The sequence below is a fragment of the Austrofundulus limnaeus genome, unplaced genomic scaffold (assembly GCF_001266775.1).
Source record: "Austrofundulus limnaeus strain Quisiro unplaced genomic scaffold, Austrofundulus_limnaeus-1.0 Scaffold82, whole genome shotgun sequence".
Taxonomy (NCBI): domain Eukaryota; kingdom Metazoa; phylum Chordata; class Actinopteri; order Cyprinodontiformes; family Rivulidae; genus Austrofundulus; species Austrofundulus limnaeus.
The window spans coordinates 1,495,618-1,512,662 of record NW_013952484.1 but is presented as its reverse complement, the minus strand read 5'-3'; the positions used below and the strand labels follow the sequence as shown (position 1 = coordinate 1,512,662).

Sequence of the window (17,045 nt, the reverse complement as noted above, 5' to 3'; positions counted from 1 at the left end):
CATTTGGGTAAAAAAAATGTGTGTATATATATGTTTTTTTTTTGTCACATTTGTTTTTAGTGTGAAGTTGGTCTTAAATTTCCTTTCAAGTGGCATTAAAAAGCATTATAAAGTCTTAGATTTAACTTGCTTTAAGCTGTAGGAACCCTGCTTCAGCAATATGTTATCAGTTTGAAAGTGTGTGTGTGGACATGCTTTTCTACCTGGTGTGGACGATTTTGACCATTTTCCCAGTACACATACCCTGATGAGGGTCAGAGGTTTGATTCAGGACTACAGTCTGAATTGACGTCAGTCTTGGGGTCAGTGGTCAGGGTTAGGCTGCAGAAATGACCAATGAATGAATGGAAGTCAATGCAAAGTCCCCCATGAGGACAGAAGAACAAACGTGTGTGTTTGTGTGTGTCTTTTTTATTTTTTTCTTCTGTTTTTTTTACCACTTCAGTAGAAAGCAGTACTAAATATCTGAATATTAGTATCTTAGCTTCTTAATCATCAGTGATTTTTTTTTAGATAGACAAGAAAGAAGACAAAAGAAAAGAAAAGAAAAAAGAAGGAAAGGAAAGAAAAGTTACAATGTAATGGAAAAAAGTGAAAGAAAGAATTGATGATATGTGAGATATACGTCAAGAAAACAATACAGTCAAGAAAAAGTAAACTGTTTTTAGAGATTTCTATAAAGCATTATACACCCYGCAAACAAATCCGTCAGATGAGGACATTAATCACTTTTCAGAAAAAATAACACTTCCAAAATTATCCTGTGTGTGTGTGTGTGTGTGTGTGTGTGTGTCTACTGCAGACAATTCCAGTTGAAGGACGTGTTTTTAAACTGAAATCCTAATCAAGAAATTAGTTTTTGAGGTTTCAATGCCCTCACAGCTCACACACACACAATTATGTGTCTTCAGGCAGACTCACACACCTTAAAATAAAGAACACAGTAATTATCTTTGGAGGACATTCATTTTAGTTTCTGTTAACACGCGTATAGATTGCCAAGATTTCCTGAATCAAAGGTTTGTATGATGCATTTGGACATGTATCAAATGGTTTTGGGCTCATAAATGCACCAAAAAGCTTCTTTCATGTTGCATTTTCTTTTTGAAAAAAAAAAAAAAAACGTTTTATTCATCATAGCACTTGAAAATATACAAGTTTGTTTTGCTGAACCGTGTGCACCTGGAGGGCTGTTTATTTAGTTTTGGGATTTCTTCAAAGGGAATTCTTTAAAAAGTTATGTTTCCAGCACAACTCCTGAYAGACATTTAGGATTCTGCAGTAAAAACATTTTTTTAGAGATTTGGCTTATTGTGTCGTAGATTGCATCCTTTGCCGATGCATCACGTGGATATCTTGTCGAAGGAAAATGTTCATCTAAAGAAAAAACTGTCCGTTCTCATTGTTGTCCTGTGAATTACTTTGGGGACAGAAAAGGAGACAGTTTGATGTTTAGGCAACAACGGAGACGACGGTGGATTTATTTTTCTCCTGAAACTTTACTGACATGGTGCAGACACATTACCTGTCTCCTCTTTGTGCTCAGGTCTGTGCCTGTTTCAACTGATGAAGACATTGCTGTTGGCTGCTTTAAAAAAAACAAATTATATACAACACCGGCACTGAATGCAAACATCTGCAGAGCACTAACGAGCTGAAGATGATTGTTCGAAGGCTAAAAGATTCTACAGCAGATAAACAAAAGCACTTAAAATATACACCTGTTTGCAGATGAATAATTTCTGTGATTTTTCTAGTYTTCATCTTGAAGAAAAAAAGTCTCTTTCTTTATTAACCTTATAGAAACACAGCTTAAAGGAGCAAATGGCTTCTGTTGTTCAGCTTATTATTAGTTTAAGATACATTTCCTTAGCAAGAAATCCAGCTTTAGTTACTGCAGTGTTGTGAAATAATAACGAGCTCTGAATGCGAAGCTATTAAATTTAGGGGAATCTTCTAGCAGAGCCTGAGTTAACATTAAAAATTGACCTCAAATTAAAGCYAATTAATTCTTGTCTTTTAAAACAGAAATTGGTGCTGTTGGATTTATAATTACCTGCAGATGGTTTTTGTTTGTTTAGAAAACAGTTAGGTTAGATATGTGCTAATAAATTATGAGTACAAAAGTTTCAAAAAATAAGACTTAAAGGCACAGTGTGTAGGATTTGTTGTTTTCAGCGACATCTAGTGGTTGAGTGGTTGAATCATCCTCCCTGGTCCTCCCCCCACCCCCACCCCCCCGCTTCCAAACACAAAGGAGTTGCTACGGTGTCTCTCAGGTGTCAAAAACCTTTGATAATTCCAACCGCGATGTCTACCAGCAGCTTCAGGGCTAGTGATGTTTCAAGTGGTAAGATTATGAGCTTTAATAAGTCAAATTATCCCAGCTACAATGACAGACAACAAATATTACATTTATAGTATTACAACTAAAACCGTTTTTGACGCCACCACCGCAGTTTGTCCTTCATGAGCCTTCGTAGACAAGATGGTGGTGCAAGATGGCGGCTGCCTGTAGTGGCGACCCGCGACCATGGAGATATAAACAGCTTTTTATAAAGGTAAAAATAATAAAACAAGGTCTTTGTCTGCAATGATTAGACATGTTTTTTTATTATTGTCGTTAGTGATTATCTCAATTTTGGCTAAAAGACTTGACAAAATCCTACAAACTGTGCCTTTAACACTTTGTTAAATTATTTAGTATTACATACAGGATTTATGAGAGGCAAAAATAGTGAGCCTGGATTGTTAGTTTTCATTTTGAAGGTTGAATTAGAGTCGGCCAGGTGTTCAGGTAATGAGGAACACAGGTGGATGATGGTCATATTTTTGTTTTGTACACAGTAGGCTTGGGCCGTATGAAGGTATTTTGTCATACCGCTGTATCAAAATACGGTATATAAAAATTGGTGAAGCAGACGCGTTACTCTGGTTTCTTAAGTCAAACAAATGGCTTGACTCCTTTCGGATTTTGAACTTTCAGGATTTATTTATTTATTCATTTATTTATTTATTTTGAGACCCGCAAGCTCCTCGCTGCAGACGACAAAACGACTCCAAACTTTATCAACACAGACGTTTCTTGCTAAAGTCATGCAGCAGCTTGGATACGACCACGGTAAGAGTCGAGGTATTTTGAAACTTAAAACCCTAAAAAGACGTAGTTGGACCTATTTTGATTTGTTTGACATAATAAAGGGGAAAGCTATTCTGTGACTCCTCCTGCTGCTGTTCTGAGTGACAGCGACATCCGAACTGCCATTTCTCTGTTGATTATTAATCACTCAGCACATCACTCTACCACTATTTTCCCAGAAGTTTTGCAACAAAATGAAATTTTTTTTATTTATTTATTTTTTATTTTCAATTTTACACAAATGCACAGCTGCCAGCATCTGCTTCCACGATTMTCAAACGATACATCGTGCAACTCTAATAGTAACACCCACAAAAACAAAACAAATCCCAGGACGGTTGAGAAAGAGTCGATGCCTGTCAGACAGTGAAAAGTTCTAATTATTAGAGTTTAAACTTGATGAAAGTTGAAGAAAAAAACCAATCTGGTTCACATGAGACACTCTGACCTGCAGGAAGTTCATAAACGCAGTAATGATGGCTGCACTGAACCCTGGAAAAGGTCCTGCTGTTGTTTACGCTGCTTCATTATTAAGATTTACTAGAGCATTAAAAAGAGAGACATAACATTCACTCGTTAAATCTGCACTTTTTATGCTTTAAGAAGTCAAAATGTCTCCAATGGAAAGGATTTACTCAGGATCTGCAGGGGTCTTCAGTGCCATTAAGGACCACAGAGTAACTCCTGAGCAACTTAAAGCCTTTAATGGTTAGTTTACTGTTATAAAAGGAGGATTGCACACACTCAGCCCACTCRGATTCCCATCTTTTAAAATTCATTTCAGTCTTATGAATTAGAGTTTAAATCTTTACATTTTGCTCTCTCTACAATCACCTGTTTGTATCAGATCACATGTTCACAGAAATTAATCCTACGCTTGAAGGCAGCAGTACTTTCTAAATTTATGGAAATGAGTATTGTTTTACACAGATGGCTGCAATCTCAATTACATGCATGTTTGACTTTTGGTTCATATTTTCCGATTGTTAAAATGCTGCCAACACTGATCTCGACTCACTTCAGTTCATGCAGTAATATTAGTAATTTATGAGCATGTATGTGGACCCTCATGGCCTCGGTACTTTTGTGGTTTTCATTTTATTTTTGTTTTATTTTCCCTGCTTTTATCTGAAAGAGAATCTTTAATTAGCAAATGAGTATTTTGTCTGACCTCCAGCTAAAGCGCGGTGTTGTCATTAGTGCCTCAGTTATCGCTCGTGTAACAGTCTTTACCCCTGTTTCTTCTTTCTTATCTTTCCCTTTGTCCTTGTCTCTTTACATTTCATTTCTCCAACCCCTTTTATTTTAGAAACTACCATCATCCCATCCTCTCATCTCCCTCTCCTTTTTTTGTTCCGCCTTTCAACCCTTCTGATTGTAGTGAAATCAGGTTTTACCTTTGGGTAATGGCAACCTTCATTTTAAACACAATGTAAATTTAAATGCTCAGCCTTCTTCACTTATGTCTGAAATTCCTGAACAAGAGCAGTGTTGTGCTTTGATCCTGTTTTCATCATCTTCCAAGTTTCTCCCATATTTTTATTACTATTTTCCTGTGTTTATTTTTTATTCTTTGTTTATTTTTTAGTTCTTTTGAGCTTTAGTTGATAAATCAGTGGTGTTTGGTGTAACAGGAGCTGTGTGCTTTGTGATAGCTGGGATTGAGAGCTGGAAACTATTATTGGGTTCGCTCAGGCACGCACCCTCACCAAGCGATCCTAAAGCCTCACCATTATTTACATTTACCGTATTTATTCAAGTATAATACGTAAAATTTAATCCATAAAATCATCCATAAAGTTGGGGGGTAGTATTATACACGAATAAATATTTTTACCTATATATTTTTACTAAAATATCGGCTTCATTCACAAAATGCCTGAGTCCGGAAATGAAACCACGTCGTAAAAAGCAGCTGAAGCGAGCTCACCTCTGACACTCCTCTGTGCTTCAGAGCGAAATAATAACAGATCCAGGCAGGCGACATGATGTGAAAAAAGGGGGGGAAAGCAGTCCTGAGCCTTAGTAATGATAAAGAACTAATGACATTAGCGTGTGACCGGGCCGCTCCTCGAACAACAACAAACATGTTCGTCTGTAATGGCTGCCGTCTACCGGTGTTCTGAAAGGGTTTGTATCTCTGAAAAAAGTTTCCCCACCAGAGGGGGCGCTCGCGAGTAGGAAGTAATCTGCTTTTCCCCCACAAGATGGCCCAAATCTCACGTGAAGTCTCTGACTTTTGTGTTGGCGCCTCCTGGTGGACTATGTGTGAAATACCAGAATTCATATGATGCTGCTACAGCTGATATATATTTGTTGTCAAAATACCTTTTAGTACATATGTTGTTAAAATAAAATGAACAGTCCAATGATCATTTTACGGATATGTATAAAGACCACAAAGGCTGAAAAATCTTGAAGTCTGTGTGAAATTGGAGGCAGTTTGAGGATTAAATTTTTTTATGCTTTTTAAGCTCAGAAAGTGGGGGTCGTATTATACATGAGATCGTATTAAACACGAATAAATACGGTAATTCATTTGTCACCCCGATACTTTCTTCCAGCATCATTTTTCTCAGTATTGTTCTGTCTCCAGATTTTTTTTTTCCACTCAGTATCTCTGAGGTGAAGATTTTCAGGCGTCTCCACCCCCTACCCTTCCCATTTTCACTTGTAATGATCCCACTTCTTGCTGTCATCTGGATTCCCCTGCCAGCCCCCCGAGTTGCCAGGAACCCGTCTAATTGGTTACTCAGTGTTTACAGGACCCTCTGTCCCGAACCCCAGCAAACAACACATGCACCAATTCTCAGGTTTCTCTCCAGGAGCCTTTTTTCATCATCATTGTTTGTCCTGTCAGAGCAGATCTCAGAATAAAAAATGTGTGTGTGTATGTGTCTGTATGTGTTTGGATTTCTTCTTGTTGCAGCAGTGGCTGGGTCACATTTCTCTTTCTATCTCTGGTTTCTCCTTTGTCATTCTAATGGAGAGTTTCAAAAATTTTGTGTTTTACAAAATATGAAGGCAAGATACTTTCAAATGACAACAGATGTCCAAAAAGTTAAGAAAATACTAAATAGCAAGAAACGACTGGTTAAAGAAGCCAAAATTTGTTAAAAATGTATATATTTTCATTTTGTAAAAGAAGTATTTTCTTATTTATGTACCATTATTTAACCAGGCAAGTCCTGTTGAGATCTCAGATCTCTTTTTCAAGGGAGGCCTGGGCCTGAAGACAACCTGTTGTACATGTTTTGTGTTGTGGGGGAATCCGGAGTACCAGGAGAAAACCCAAGCAAGCACGAGGAGAATATGCAAACTTCAGAGACGCCAGGTCCGACATGGGGACTGAACCCAGGACCTTCTTGCTGTGGGGCGTCCGTGCTAACCACTGAGCCGTCGTGCCGCCATTACCGTCAATATCAGTATATTAAGCAAATAGCACTGACCGTTTGACAAGTTAGTGATAAATAGTTGTTTTTTCCTGAGTTTATAAGGGAAGACTTCTGACTTAAAAAAGAGTCAAAAATCTCCTTTTTGTTCACTTCAGTCCTTGGTTTTAAAGTATAATAATTACTTTTGTTTTATTAAATTGCGTTTTTGACTATGTTCCTAATACATATAAATTCAAGCATGTCACATGTAAAAACTGTTAGTTTAAATAATTTACTCGTTTATTTCCTACAACCGAGCCAGAATATCTCCCCGAACATTAGAGTCAACTAAAACTTTTTACGTTTGTACATTTAAGAGCCTCCTCTCTGTTGTTTTTGGTAATCAGCAACCTTACATAGTTAATTTATCAAACACAGGAAAACAATAATAGTAAAAYGGCTAGAAGAAAAATCTATTAAACAAGAAAAACAAGCAGTCTTGTGGCAACAACAAAACAGTTTATCACATCTATTTCTTAAAAAAACCCGAAGTGAATACTGGAATGATTCCACTGTTTAGATGAAATGATCTTGTTGTTTTGTGGTTGGTGGCTGGTAGTGATAAATCACAAACCAGCCACTCTAGTGTCTCTTTTGGCACTTCTCTGATTAAAGTAGTTTGTAATCCTTTTTCATCTGTTTCCATGTTTGTTTAATGTTGGAATACAGTTTTGTAGCTGCTAATTTGAAACATGATTGCAGCAGTTCAAACGGTAAATAAAAAGCTGTTTTATACTGAAGTGTGTCTTTAGATTTATTATTGAACAGGTTGCAGCAAAAAATGTGTTCTTTTAAAAAAATTAAGAACGCAGGAAGTCTAAGTACCAATAAAMTATATGGAGCTACTAAACTATTTCAACAAAACTTAACTTCATCCTGTCAAAGTTTCCTTTAAGAAAAGTTCATTTTAACGATGAATATATCATTTAGAGTCAGCCATCTTATTTTCCTTTAAGTGTGGTTGTCAAGGATTAATCTGGGAGGAAAGACGTGCTTCAGAACGAAGCTGACAGCTGGGATTTACGAAGACTCGCCAACTCTTCCCTTTATCACTTCGGTGACACATGAAAAGACGTCCAGATGAACACTCTTACAGCCGCGTGTCAGCAGCCGTTTCTCCRTCTTTCCTTCCACATCTTTTCATCTCTCAGCCAACCTCTGTCTCTGCCCTGCTCCCAACATCTCCCAGTTCCTATTTCTGTAAGCAAAAAGCACACAGACTGACATTTGTCCCACGCGGGAATACGTAGTGTACGGTGTAGCAGTCGAGCCATAGTTAAAGATCCCAAACAGCAAATCAGCTTCACCTATTTGCTGTTTACTTTGCTTGTGAGGTGAAAAAAACCACGTCTTCTGGTTCAAGTGGAACTGCTGTTGCTCAATGAAGAGAGAACTCTGAAACAGGCTGGTTGAACAGCAAGAATCTTTATTTTGCAGTCCAGGAGATTACAGCCAAAAMCCAAATTATGGCCTTTAATGCCAAATGATTCACCAAGTAAGAAAGATGGAGAACGAAGGCAAAGAGCAGGGGCATACAAGGCTCTTTATAGTGTAGTCCAACAGATGTACCATAAATTTTGTCACGGTATACCTTCTTCCTAATATGGTAATATGTGCCGAGCTCTGACGCTGGAAACTGAGACATCACATCTGTGCATTCCTGAAAAGAGGCCCCCCACTCTTGGACACTACACTTGTTTATGGACACTCAGGCCTAAATGGGAAACCTTTTAACAGAGACGATTAAGACAGTTCTTCATTTAATGACTGCATGTTTTATCCAAGCTGAAGGCCACAGTTTGTCACAGTTTGCCACTGTAAAATCTAAATGTAATAATAATATGGATTTTTTTAAAGTTTGTCTCATATTCTCTGTGCTCCCAAATAATGTTTTTAATAAAGCTGAAATGAAAACACTGCTATAATTTACACATCTGTGTGTTACTGTCAGATGATAAATTCGTTTTAAAAATCACAACTAAAACTAAGACCCAAGTTGCCTATTTTTAAGCCGATGCTGAGATAAATTGTGTTTTAAGTGTCGTAATGTTTCCCAGACCAAATTCATATATTCACCCACACACTGGGTATTGTAAGAAAAATACGGAGCTTGTGAGGGGACATGGGGGATTTTTTTGTATTTTGCATTCCCATGCAATACCTTTGGGTTCCCTCGCAATTCTTTTGCATTCCCTCACAATATTGTTTTGCGTTCCCACGCAAAAGTTAGATTTTTATATGAACTGAATTAAATMAGACTTTTATTTTGAAATATCCGGTTACCAAAACAGGATGTGTCGCCACAAGTTCATGAAATTGACATTGATGTTGCGTGGCTGTACGGTGTTAAAATATCRACATATGACATACTTCCATRCGTGGTTGTGTGATATATTCATTCTGAAGCTGAATTAAAGCAGTAGGCTAACTCGCTAATGGTAAACATGCGAGTTATTAATAAACCAGCAGGCACAGCAGTGTTTATTGACTTTTGCGAGGGAACGCAATACTTTTGCGTGGGAACGCAAAAAGAAAAAAAATCCCCCATGTCCCCTCACGGGCTCCATAGAAAAGTGTGCTTACAGGAGGGGGAAAAATACTCGAATTTTCATTCATTCATTGATTCATTCATTTTTATTTATTTATTTGAGAAATCCAGGTCACTTCTAAATGAAGTGATTTTTTTTCCTTTTAAGTTGCTCAGTTTATTGATCTGAGCGTTTCTGAACAGAAAAGGGAGAAAAGCTGAATGAGTTTTGGAAATTAGCTAAATATTGCCAAGCTGRCAGCTGTGTTCACCAAGTGCTTTATAACAATATTGATTTATTCAAAAAAAAGTTTAAATGGTTTAAATAGACAGGAACAGTGAGAGAATTTAAACTGGAATTAAAAAAAGGAGAGGATTGCATTTTCATGTGRTTCTCATAAAAGACTAATAATTTGAGACAAGTTTTTTTGTGTGATCTGACTCAAACATAGTGATTGTTAAGAGTACAATCTCAGTGCTGTCTGAGAAAATATTATTTTGAGTGGTACCAGGCGGAAACATTGGTGCTCAGATGTTTCAGAAAGAGCATTTTTTYCCGCTGTAAATCACTTAAGTGGATTATTTAACCGTTGCTCACTAACTCATCAGAAAGTGACCAGACTAAMTGACATGGACAAGATGTTGGGAGTCCTCACTCATCACATCTTTCTGCAGTTTTTTTTTATTTTTATTTTATTGTTTTGGACAGGGATGACGAGCACGCCCTGATTATTCAGTACTGCCAGACGCTGGGAGGGGAGAGCTCGCCGTGCAGCCAGCCCCAGAGTCCTGCTCAGATCCTKCAGGCCGTGGAGAGGGAGGAGCGGGGCGAGCTGGAGCGGATCATTGCTCGTCTCGAGGAGGAGCAGAGGTATAAACTGCTTTGGAAATGTGGAAGGTTCTGCGTGCGTTTGGTTCACTTTTTGAAGATGGATCGTCACGGCTCATGTGATATGTTGACCAAGTATTATTTCGAAGATCTTCATCTTGTGCATTTTATTAAAATTTTCACTTAATTTAAAAGGAAGCCTGACTTGTTGTAACATTAGATATTATTTGTAACTGTAAAAGGCTGTAAAAATACTGTAGGCTTTAGGTTTTGTAAATTTAAAAAAATATATTGTCACATTGCGCCATTTTTTTACTCTGCATAGCATACTGGGTAAATGATGACGTTTATTAGGTGTAGTAGCTGCAAGCATTAGCGCCCAGGCTAACAATGTTAGCAGAGGAATTAACACCAAATGTATATATATTTATTAATTACTAACAAATATGTGGCGTTAGTTTATATAGCTAATTATGTATCACCATATATGTATTGGCTTGGGCGCTAATGTGAAAGCTAACAGGCTAAACTGAGGTTCTCCTTCCATGAAGCAGCTCTGTTGTCCTCCATCGTTTTAAGTTTCAGGCTGAGTCTTTTCTACGTCCTCCTCTGTGTCAAAGTTTCATTTAAAAGAGCTGAACATCAGATATTGTCCAAGGTTAACTTTCAAAGTGCTCGCTCCCACCGGAGCACCAAATAATTGTCTTCGTTTGCCTCGTATTGCTTTGCGGAGTTAAGAAAATGTCGCCACCCGTGTGACAATATATTTTTGAAAATTAAAAAAAACTAAACATCCTACAGTATTTTTACAGTCTTTGTTATATAGTTGAAGTAAATATTTATCAAATAATGTCTAATATTACAACTAGTGAGTTCCCTTTAAGTGCGTACACTTAAAGTTTCAAATACACACTTTCTGTAACGCCAGTATCTCAATTGCCACTCCATTCCAGCATATATATAAAAAAAAACACAAAGAAAGAAGGACTGCAAAGTCTATTGTTGTGTAGATGCTTTTTGCAGAGCCAGTTGCTCTGTGATTTAACACTGATTCCACGCATACACCGACTCTCTGGGGGAGCTGGGAGGACTGAGAGAGCTTTATGCCAGGCTCATAAATGCCAACTTAAGCAAAGCACTGCGGCTTATGCTTCTGCACTGAGATGGAGAGGCTGAGGAGGGAGGACGGCAGGAGATTTGGACGGGAGGGCCCTTTGTGTTTGTCTACCCACATCAATAGGAATTAACTGAGAGAGCAGAAAGCAGAGGTAAACATGAGAAGGAAGCGAACCGTAAGTGTTCAGGATGAGGCTGTTGAATGTCGTTGGAGAACGTTTTCATAGATAATTACACTTATAATAGATATTTGTAATAATCAACAATGGGGAAGAAAGCTGGAAATGAAGATTCTCGCTCATTATGTGATCTGGTGGTGAATAGAGCGTTCCATGATTTTCCATATGCTGCATTTTTTTTTTGTTTGTTTGATTTTTCACTTTAACCCTGACTCTTCCAGGACGCTGCAGAGGGAGTATGAGCAACTGAAGGAGCAGCATGGCCAACGAGGAGTCCCTGCTGGAAGCCCGTGGGAGTCGGAGAGCCCCTCCGCTCACCCCAACGAGGCCGATCTGCTAGCTGAAGCCAAGCTGCTGCGGCAACACAAAGGCCGACTGGAGGCCCGCATGCACATCCTGGAGGAACACAACAAGCAGCTGGAGTCTCAGCTCCACCGCCTTCGACAGCTTCTGCACCAGGTTAAAGAACTTCATTTACCTAATCTTTCATATAAGCACAATACAACCAAAATAAGTCAAACTGTGTCATGTAACTCCACTTAAAGTACAATACGTTCACATTTTGTACATTTTAAAGAGATCCCTGTTTAGTTGTAACATTAGACTTTATTTGATAAACATATATTTTAACTGTAAAATAAACTGTAGGCTTTTTAATTTTGTAAATTTTTAAAAATATATTTTAACACAGACGGAGCCATTTTATTTACACGCAAAGCATTCTGGGTAAATGATGATGTGGATAGGTCCTYGGTGCGAGGCTGCTAGCGAGCTATATCCACCCTGAAGGTTAATCTTGGACAATATCTGATGATCGACTCTTTTAAATGAAACCAGAGAGCGTTGACAGAGAGGAGAAGGTAGAAATGACTCAGCCTGGAACTGAAAATATGGATGGAGGACAACAGAGCTGCTTCATGGAAGAAGAACCTGTTAGCCTTTGCACTAGCACCGACCCTATATTGCCTTATATGTATTAGCTCAGTGCTAGCGCGACAAACAAGCTAAACTGAGGTCCTCCATCCATATTTTCAGCTGCAGACTGAGTCATTTTTGCGTTCCCCTCTCTGTCATGTGGATGGAGGACCTCAGTGATGAGAGGAGAATGTGTAGCACTGAGCTATGGTGATAGCGTTGGGGCTAACGCTAAAGCTAACAGGCTAAGCTGAGGTTCTTCTTCCATGAAGCAGCTCTGTTGTCCTCCATCTATATTTTCAGTTCCAGGCTGAGTCATTTCTACCTTCTCCTCTCTGTCAACGCTCTCTGGTTTCATTTAAAAGAGTCGATCATCAGATATTGTCCAAGATTAACCTTCAGGGTGGATATAGCTCGCTAGCAGCCTCGCAACAATGACCTATCTATGTCATCATTTACCCAGAATGCTTTGTGTGTAAATAAAATGGCTCTGTCCGTCTAAAATATTTTTAAACTTTTAGTTTAAAAATGATAAAAACTGAACAKCCTACAGTATTTTTACCATCTTTATTTTACAGTTAAAATATATGTTTATTTAATAAAGTCTAATGTTACAACTAATCGTGGATCACTTTAAAACATTTTCAAACTTCTAAAATAAATACATAATAGGAGAGATATGTAATGGTACACAGAAAAAAAAAAACAAGAAAATAACAGAAGGATCGGTTCAGATGTGGCTTCTTTTAAGAAGTGTAGGGWACATAAATAGTGACAATAACCTGGACAGACATGGAGTGGAGARCGTAAAGACAGCAGCAGAGCCAGGAAATGTGGTCAGCAGTGTCAGCCTACAGCAGAGTAGCTAAAGGATGGTTCAGGAAACCAACACAAGCTAGAGGATTTATCAAAAAATAGCATTTTAAGCCTTAAACATAGACAGAATGTCAACCTCAAGGACAGAAAACTGGAAGTTTGTTAGAAACTCTAAGAACCACGAGTAAACCTGCAGTCAGTGAAGACAGAACTCTGGTTCTTTACTGGACAGTTTTTACTGGGAATCATTCAAGCGTCTGCGAGAGAGAAAAATGCATGCGCACCTACTTTTGTGCACAACACCTCTSTAACAACTCGTGGTGTTTGACGTCTGAGTCCTCAGAGACGTAACAATATGTCAGCGTGTCTTCCCTTCAGCTGCAGTGAGCTGCTGACAAACACCAGCCTGAAAAAAAAAGAAAAGTCAGCCAGGTTGATGAAGCGCATTAAATTTACTTTCTCCAAGGCCAACCAAAGCCCTGACCTCAGCTATCCTGAGATGTGCAGAGAGATAACAGTTGTTGCCTTTGGGATGCCTCCAATGCTTTTAATGCTCTGCGAGCAGCAGGACACGGAAACAACGGTTATTAGAGGAGAAATGTTTTTGTTTCTTTCTGCTAAAAAAGCTCAAGGCAATGTGAAGGCCTGTCATAAATGATACCAAACTAGAAACATGTACTTACCTGTGTTAGACAATAAACTTTATTATGCCAGTTTAGCTTGAATTAAGTGTTTAATTAATCTGTAGCTTAATAATGACAAATTATCATCTTTTTTTGTGAGCTGCTCCCGTTTGAAGTGTTGTTGTGAAAGTGCACTTTGTGAACATCAAAGTGGAACTAAACGTTTTGTTTGTGAAGTACTTTGAATCAAAATGGTACGAAAAAAAAGTTTCTCGAAGCGGTAAAGTTTTTTGCCGAAACCCCTCTGAGACTCAAACCCGTCTGTCTGATTATCGCAGTTCATCTGCTGTCTCAGCTTCAACCTTTGTGTTTTCCTCTAAAGCTTTGAGCAAATAGCATTAAAGGAGCGCTATTAAACTTTTATATTGTTTCTTTCAATGCGAGCGCAATAACAGTTGCCAAATCTTTTGGCAGCGTTTCATAATTTTCATTTCAATCTTTCATATTAGAGTCTTGGAGTTTCTTTTACTGTTGCACTCAGACAAATATCCTCTGAGGGGCTTCAGTRTGATTCACAGTGCAGCTTTTTATTCTTAGTCGGAGACGTTGGCAGGGATTTGTTGTGCAGTTGTTTTTGTACAAATGAGAACCACCTCGTTGTTCCTTCCCCGTGCGTTCTCTTCTTTTCATGTCCTGCTGTGAATCATCAAATTTAAAGTTGTGCAGAATTTGCCAAGCAGAATAATCACATTACGTTGACGGAGGTTGTGTTTGTCTTTTATCTCAGCCGGAGGTGGACTCCAGGCTGAACGGAGCGTCTTCTCCCACGGTACAAGATCGAGGACCGCTTAATGAAAGCTCAGGTGGGACACTCAAAGTCTAGGAGACGCACACACACACACACACGCTCGGCGTCTATCCTCAAGATTAAATCGGCCACATTTAACAGCTTTTTACACGGAAGGTCCAATCACAGCACGCCCCGACCAGAAACTTGTTGCTCTTTGTGGAAGTGTGATGGAGTGTGTCCGGTATCTGTAAATCTGTGTGTGTGTGTGTGTGTGTGTGTGTGTGTGTGTGTGTGTGTGTGTGTGTGTGTGTGTGTGTGTGTGTGTGTGTGTGTGTGTGTGTGTGTGTGTTCAGATGAGCTGCTGGACCCTCACAACAGCAGCTCTGACCTGGCAGATGTAATGGAGCAGATTAACAACTCCTTCCCTGCATGCAGTCGTAAGTTTCCTGGTCCTCCTCCCGCCACCGTGTCCTCCCGGCCTCAGCATGTTTGTTTCACCACAGAGAAAAATGTTGCATCTATTAGTTTCGCTGCTCACCCCCCAATTTTATTTTTCAATTTTTTAAAAACTAAGTGAGAGTTTTCGATCTCAGTTGAACAGAGTTAGTGTATCCTCAGAACTAAAGTGCTAAAACGACAAAAACCTTCACACTTTTTTGTTTAAAATTTATTTTACATGAGCGGTTCCCAAATAGTTTGGCTTTCGACCCTCTAAATAAACGTGAGGAGGTCTGTCATTATTAATTGTTTGCAGTGAGCACACTGAGCTCACGCTAATGTCAGGGTCGGCCCAAGGCACGATTTCAGGTGGCGCCTCTTGTGAGTTTCTGTAAATCTCACTGCCGATTTACAAACATTCACATACCGAATGAAATAGTTTTGTCTTTGAGATTATTTATTTATTTTTATAAACCAGGTTGTCCAATTAAAATAATTAATACAATTAATTTGAAACAGAATACCAGAAATCTACCTCATACCTACCAACATTTGCTGACAGCATGAAGGAACACCTTTCATGTTAACAAGCAGCTGTGGAGTGAAGCAGTTCTAGGGGTGTCCCGTGCTATACTCCCTTGGAATTTTTTTTATCCAACACTATACACTAAAACTATGCATTTTCCATCMATTTTAAGAGCATTTTCCTACATTTTTGGGATTAAGAACACAACATAAAATCTGTATTTTATGAAGGCAGAACACTGAAAACCAGACTTTAACCTGAACTTGATCTGAGATCATAAATTAAACTTCTGTTATTCTTATATTGTTTCCTGTTTACACACTGAGCACCAGTAGTCAGTCTTGACTGCATTATATGATACTTTTATCACCATAATACACCTCACGTAGGAACAAAGCAGCTGAGAAACTCAGAACTAATAACCTTCATAAACTCGATCAATCAGTGATTATTCTACAGACTAAATCGAMTATAACTGGATAAAAAATTATAAAATAGATTTCTTGTCCCTCATTTCTGGCGCCCTGTAGATGGACGGCACCCTTAGTGTTTGCCTACACTGCCTATGCACTGGCTCTGTGTGTGATCCTGATTATTGCTGGTTAAAGTTTACAAACATAAATAAKTCCTTTAAAACTGAACCTCATCAACAATTTTATAGACWCGTTTTTTTTTTAGTTATTTATGAATATATTTATAACAGTAGAGGATRTGGAGTTGCTACTCATAAGTCAAAAGTGACAAAACTTAGCACTTGACACACCAGAACTATAAAATCCAAACGTGTCGCTAAATCTGTCATTAAATCGAACTCAGTCCTGCCCCTGCTGTGTGTCTGTCGAACTTCATTCAATTTTCGCGTCTTTTTATTTTCTTCATCCTGTCAAGTTATTAATACTTATCAAATAATTTCAGGCGTCAGTCAGAAAGGARTTTAGGAATTTTATGTTAATTCGGCAGGATAGGGATGAGTCTAGAGGGTGGATTAAGGTGGTTTTTCCATGAATCTGTCCGTCTTTCAGTGCCTCGCGATGCAACGCGCTTCAGATATGACAAACATTTTTTTAAGCGCTGTCAATTATTTATCATAACTCCAGTTTGACTCAGCCAATCAACGTGATTTAAAAACATTTCTAAAGCTTTAAGGCTGCACTTTTGACACAAATTGGAACAGATTTTTATGGAGTGATTTCCCACTAGAGTCCAGGAACTCCACGGAATTAATCTTCACATTAATCGTTATTGACTAAATACCACAATTAGTGATTTTTTATTTTAATTATTTTATTTTATTTTTTGCCAATATTGCCCAACCCTAGTGTTAAGAACCCAATCAGTGTTTCATGACCCAGAGTGGGTTTGCAACCCCTGCTTTTATTGTGATGATCCTCTAGACCAGTGGTTCCCAAACTTTTTATCTTCTGACCCACAAAATATTCATGGCAAAAACTTGTGACCCSAAATATTACTGCTCTGAGTACACAAACTTCTTTAATAACCATAAAAACACAGGCTTTTTGACAACCTAAACAGCTTATACACAAATATAAATACTTATTCATACTTATTTTGTGTTTTTGTAATAATTATAAGGAAAATGTTACATCAGCAATTATTTTATTACCCTTTAAATTGATTTCTGGAGATTATCCAAGGTGCTTCATGACCCATAATTGGGTCCCAAGCCCAACTTTGGGAACCAAAGTGCAGTGG

General features: G+C 38.3%; 1 protein-coding gene across 1 annotated transcript in view; it reads left to right on the top strand.

Moving 5' to 3' along the window:
* utrn (utrophin) overlaps nucleotides 1-17,045 on the top strand; it is a gene marked incomplete in the record, with an annotated part of 237,438 nt that overhangs the window by 215,495 nt on the left and 4,898 nt on the right. The window contains 4 exon segments of the mRNA XM_014011589.1: nucleotides 9,810-9,971; nucleotides 11,446-11,683; nucleotides 14,366-14,441; nucleotides 14,722-14,805. Coding sequence (XP_013867043.1) covers nucleotides 9,810-9,971; nucleotides 11,446-11,683; nucleotides 14,366-14,441; nucleotides 14,722-14,805 — 560 coding nt within the window.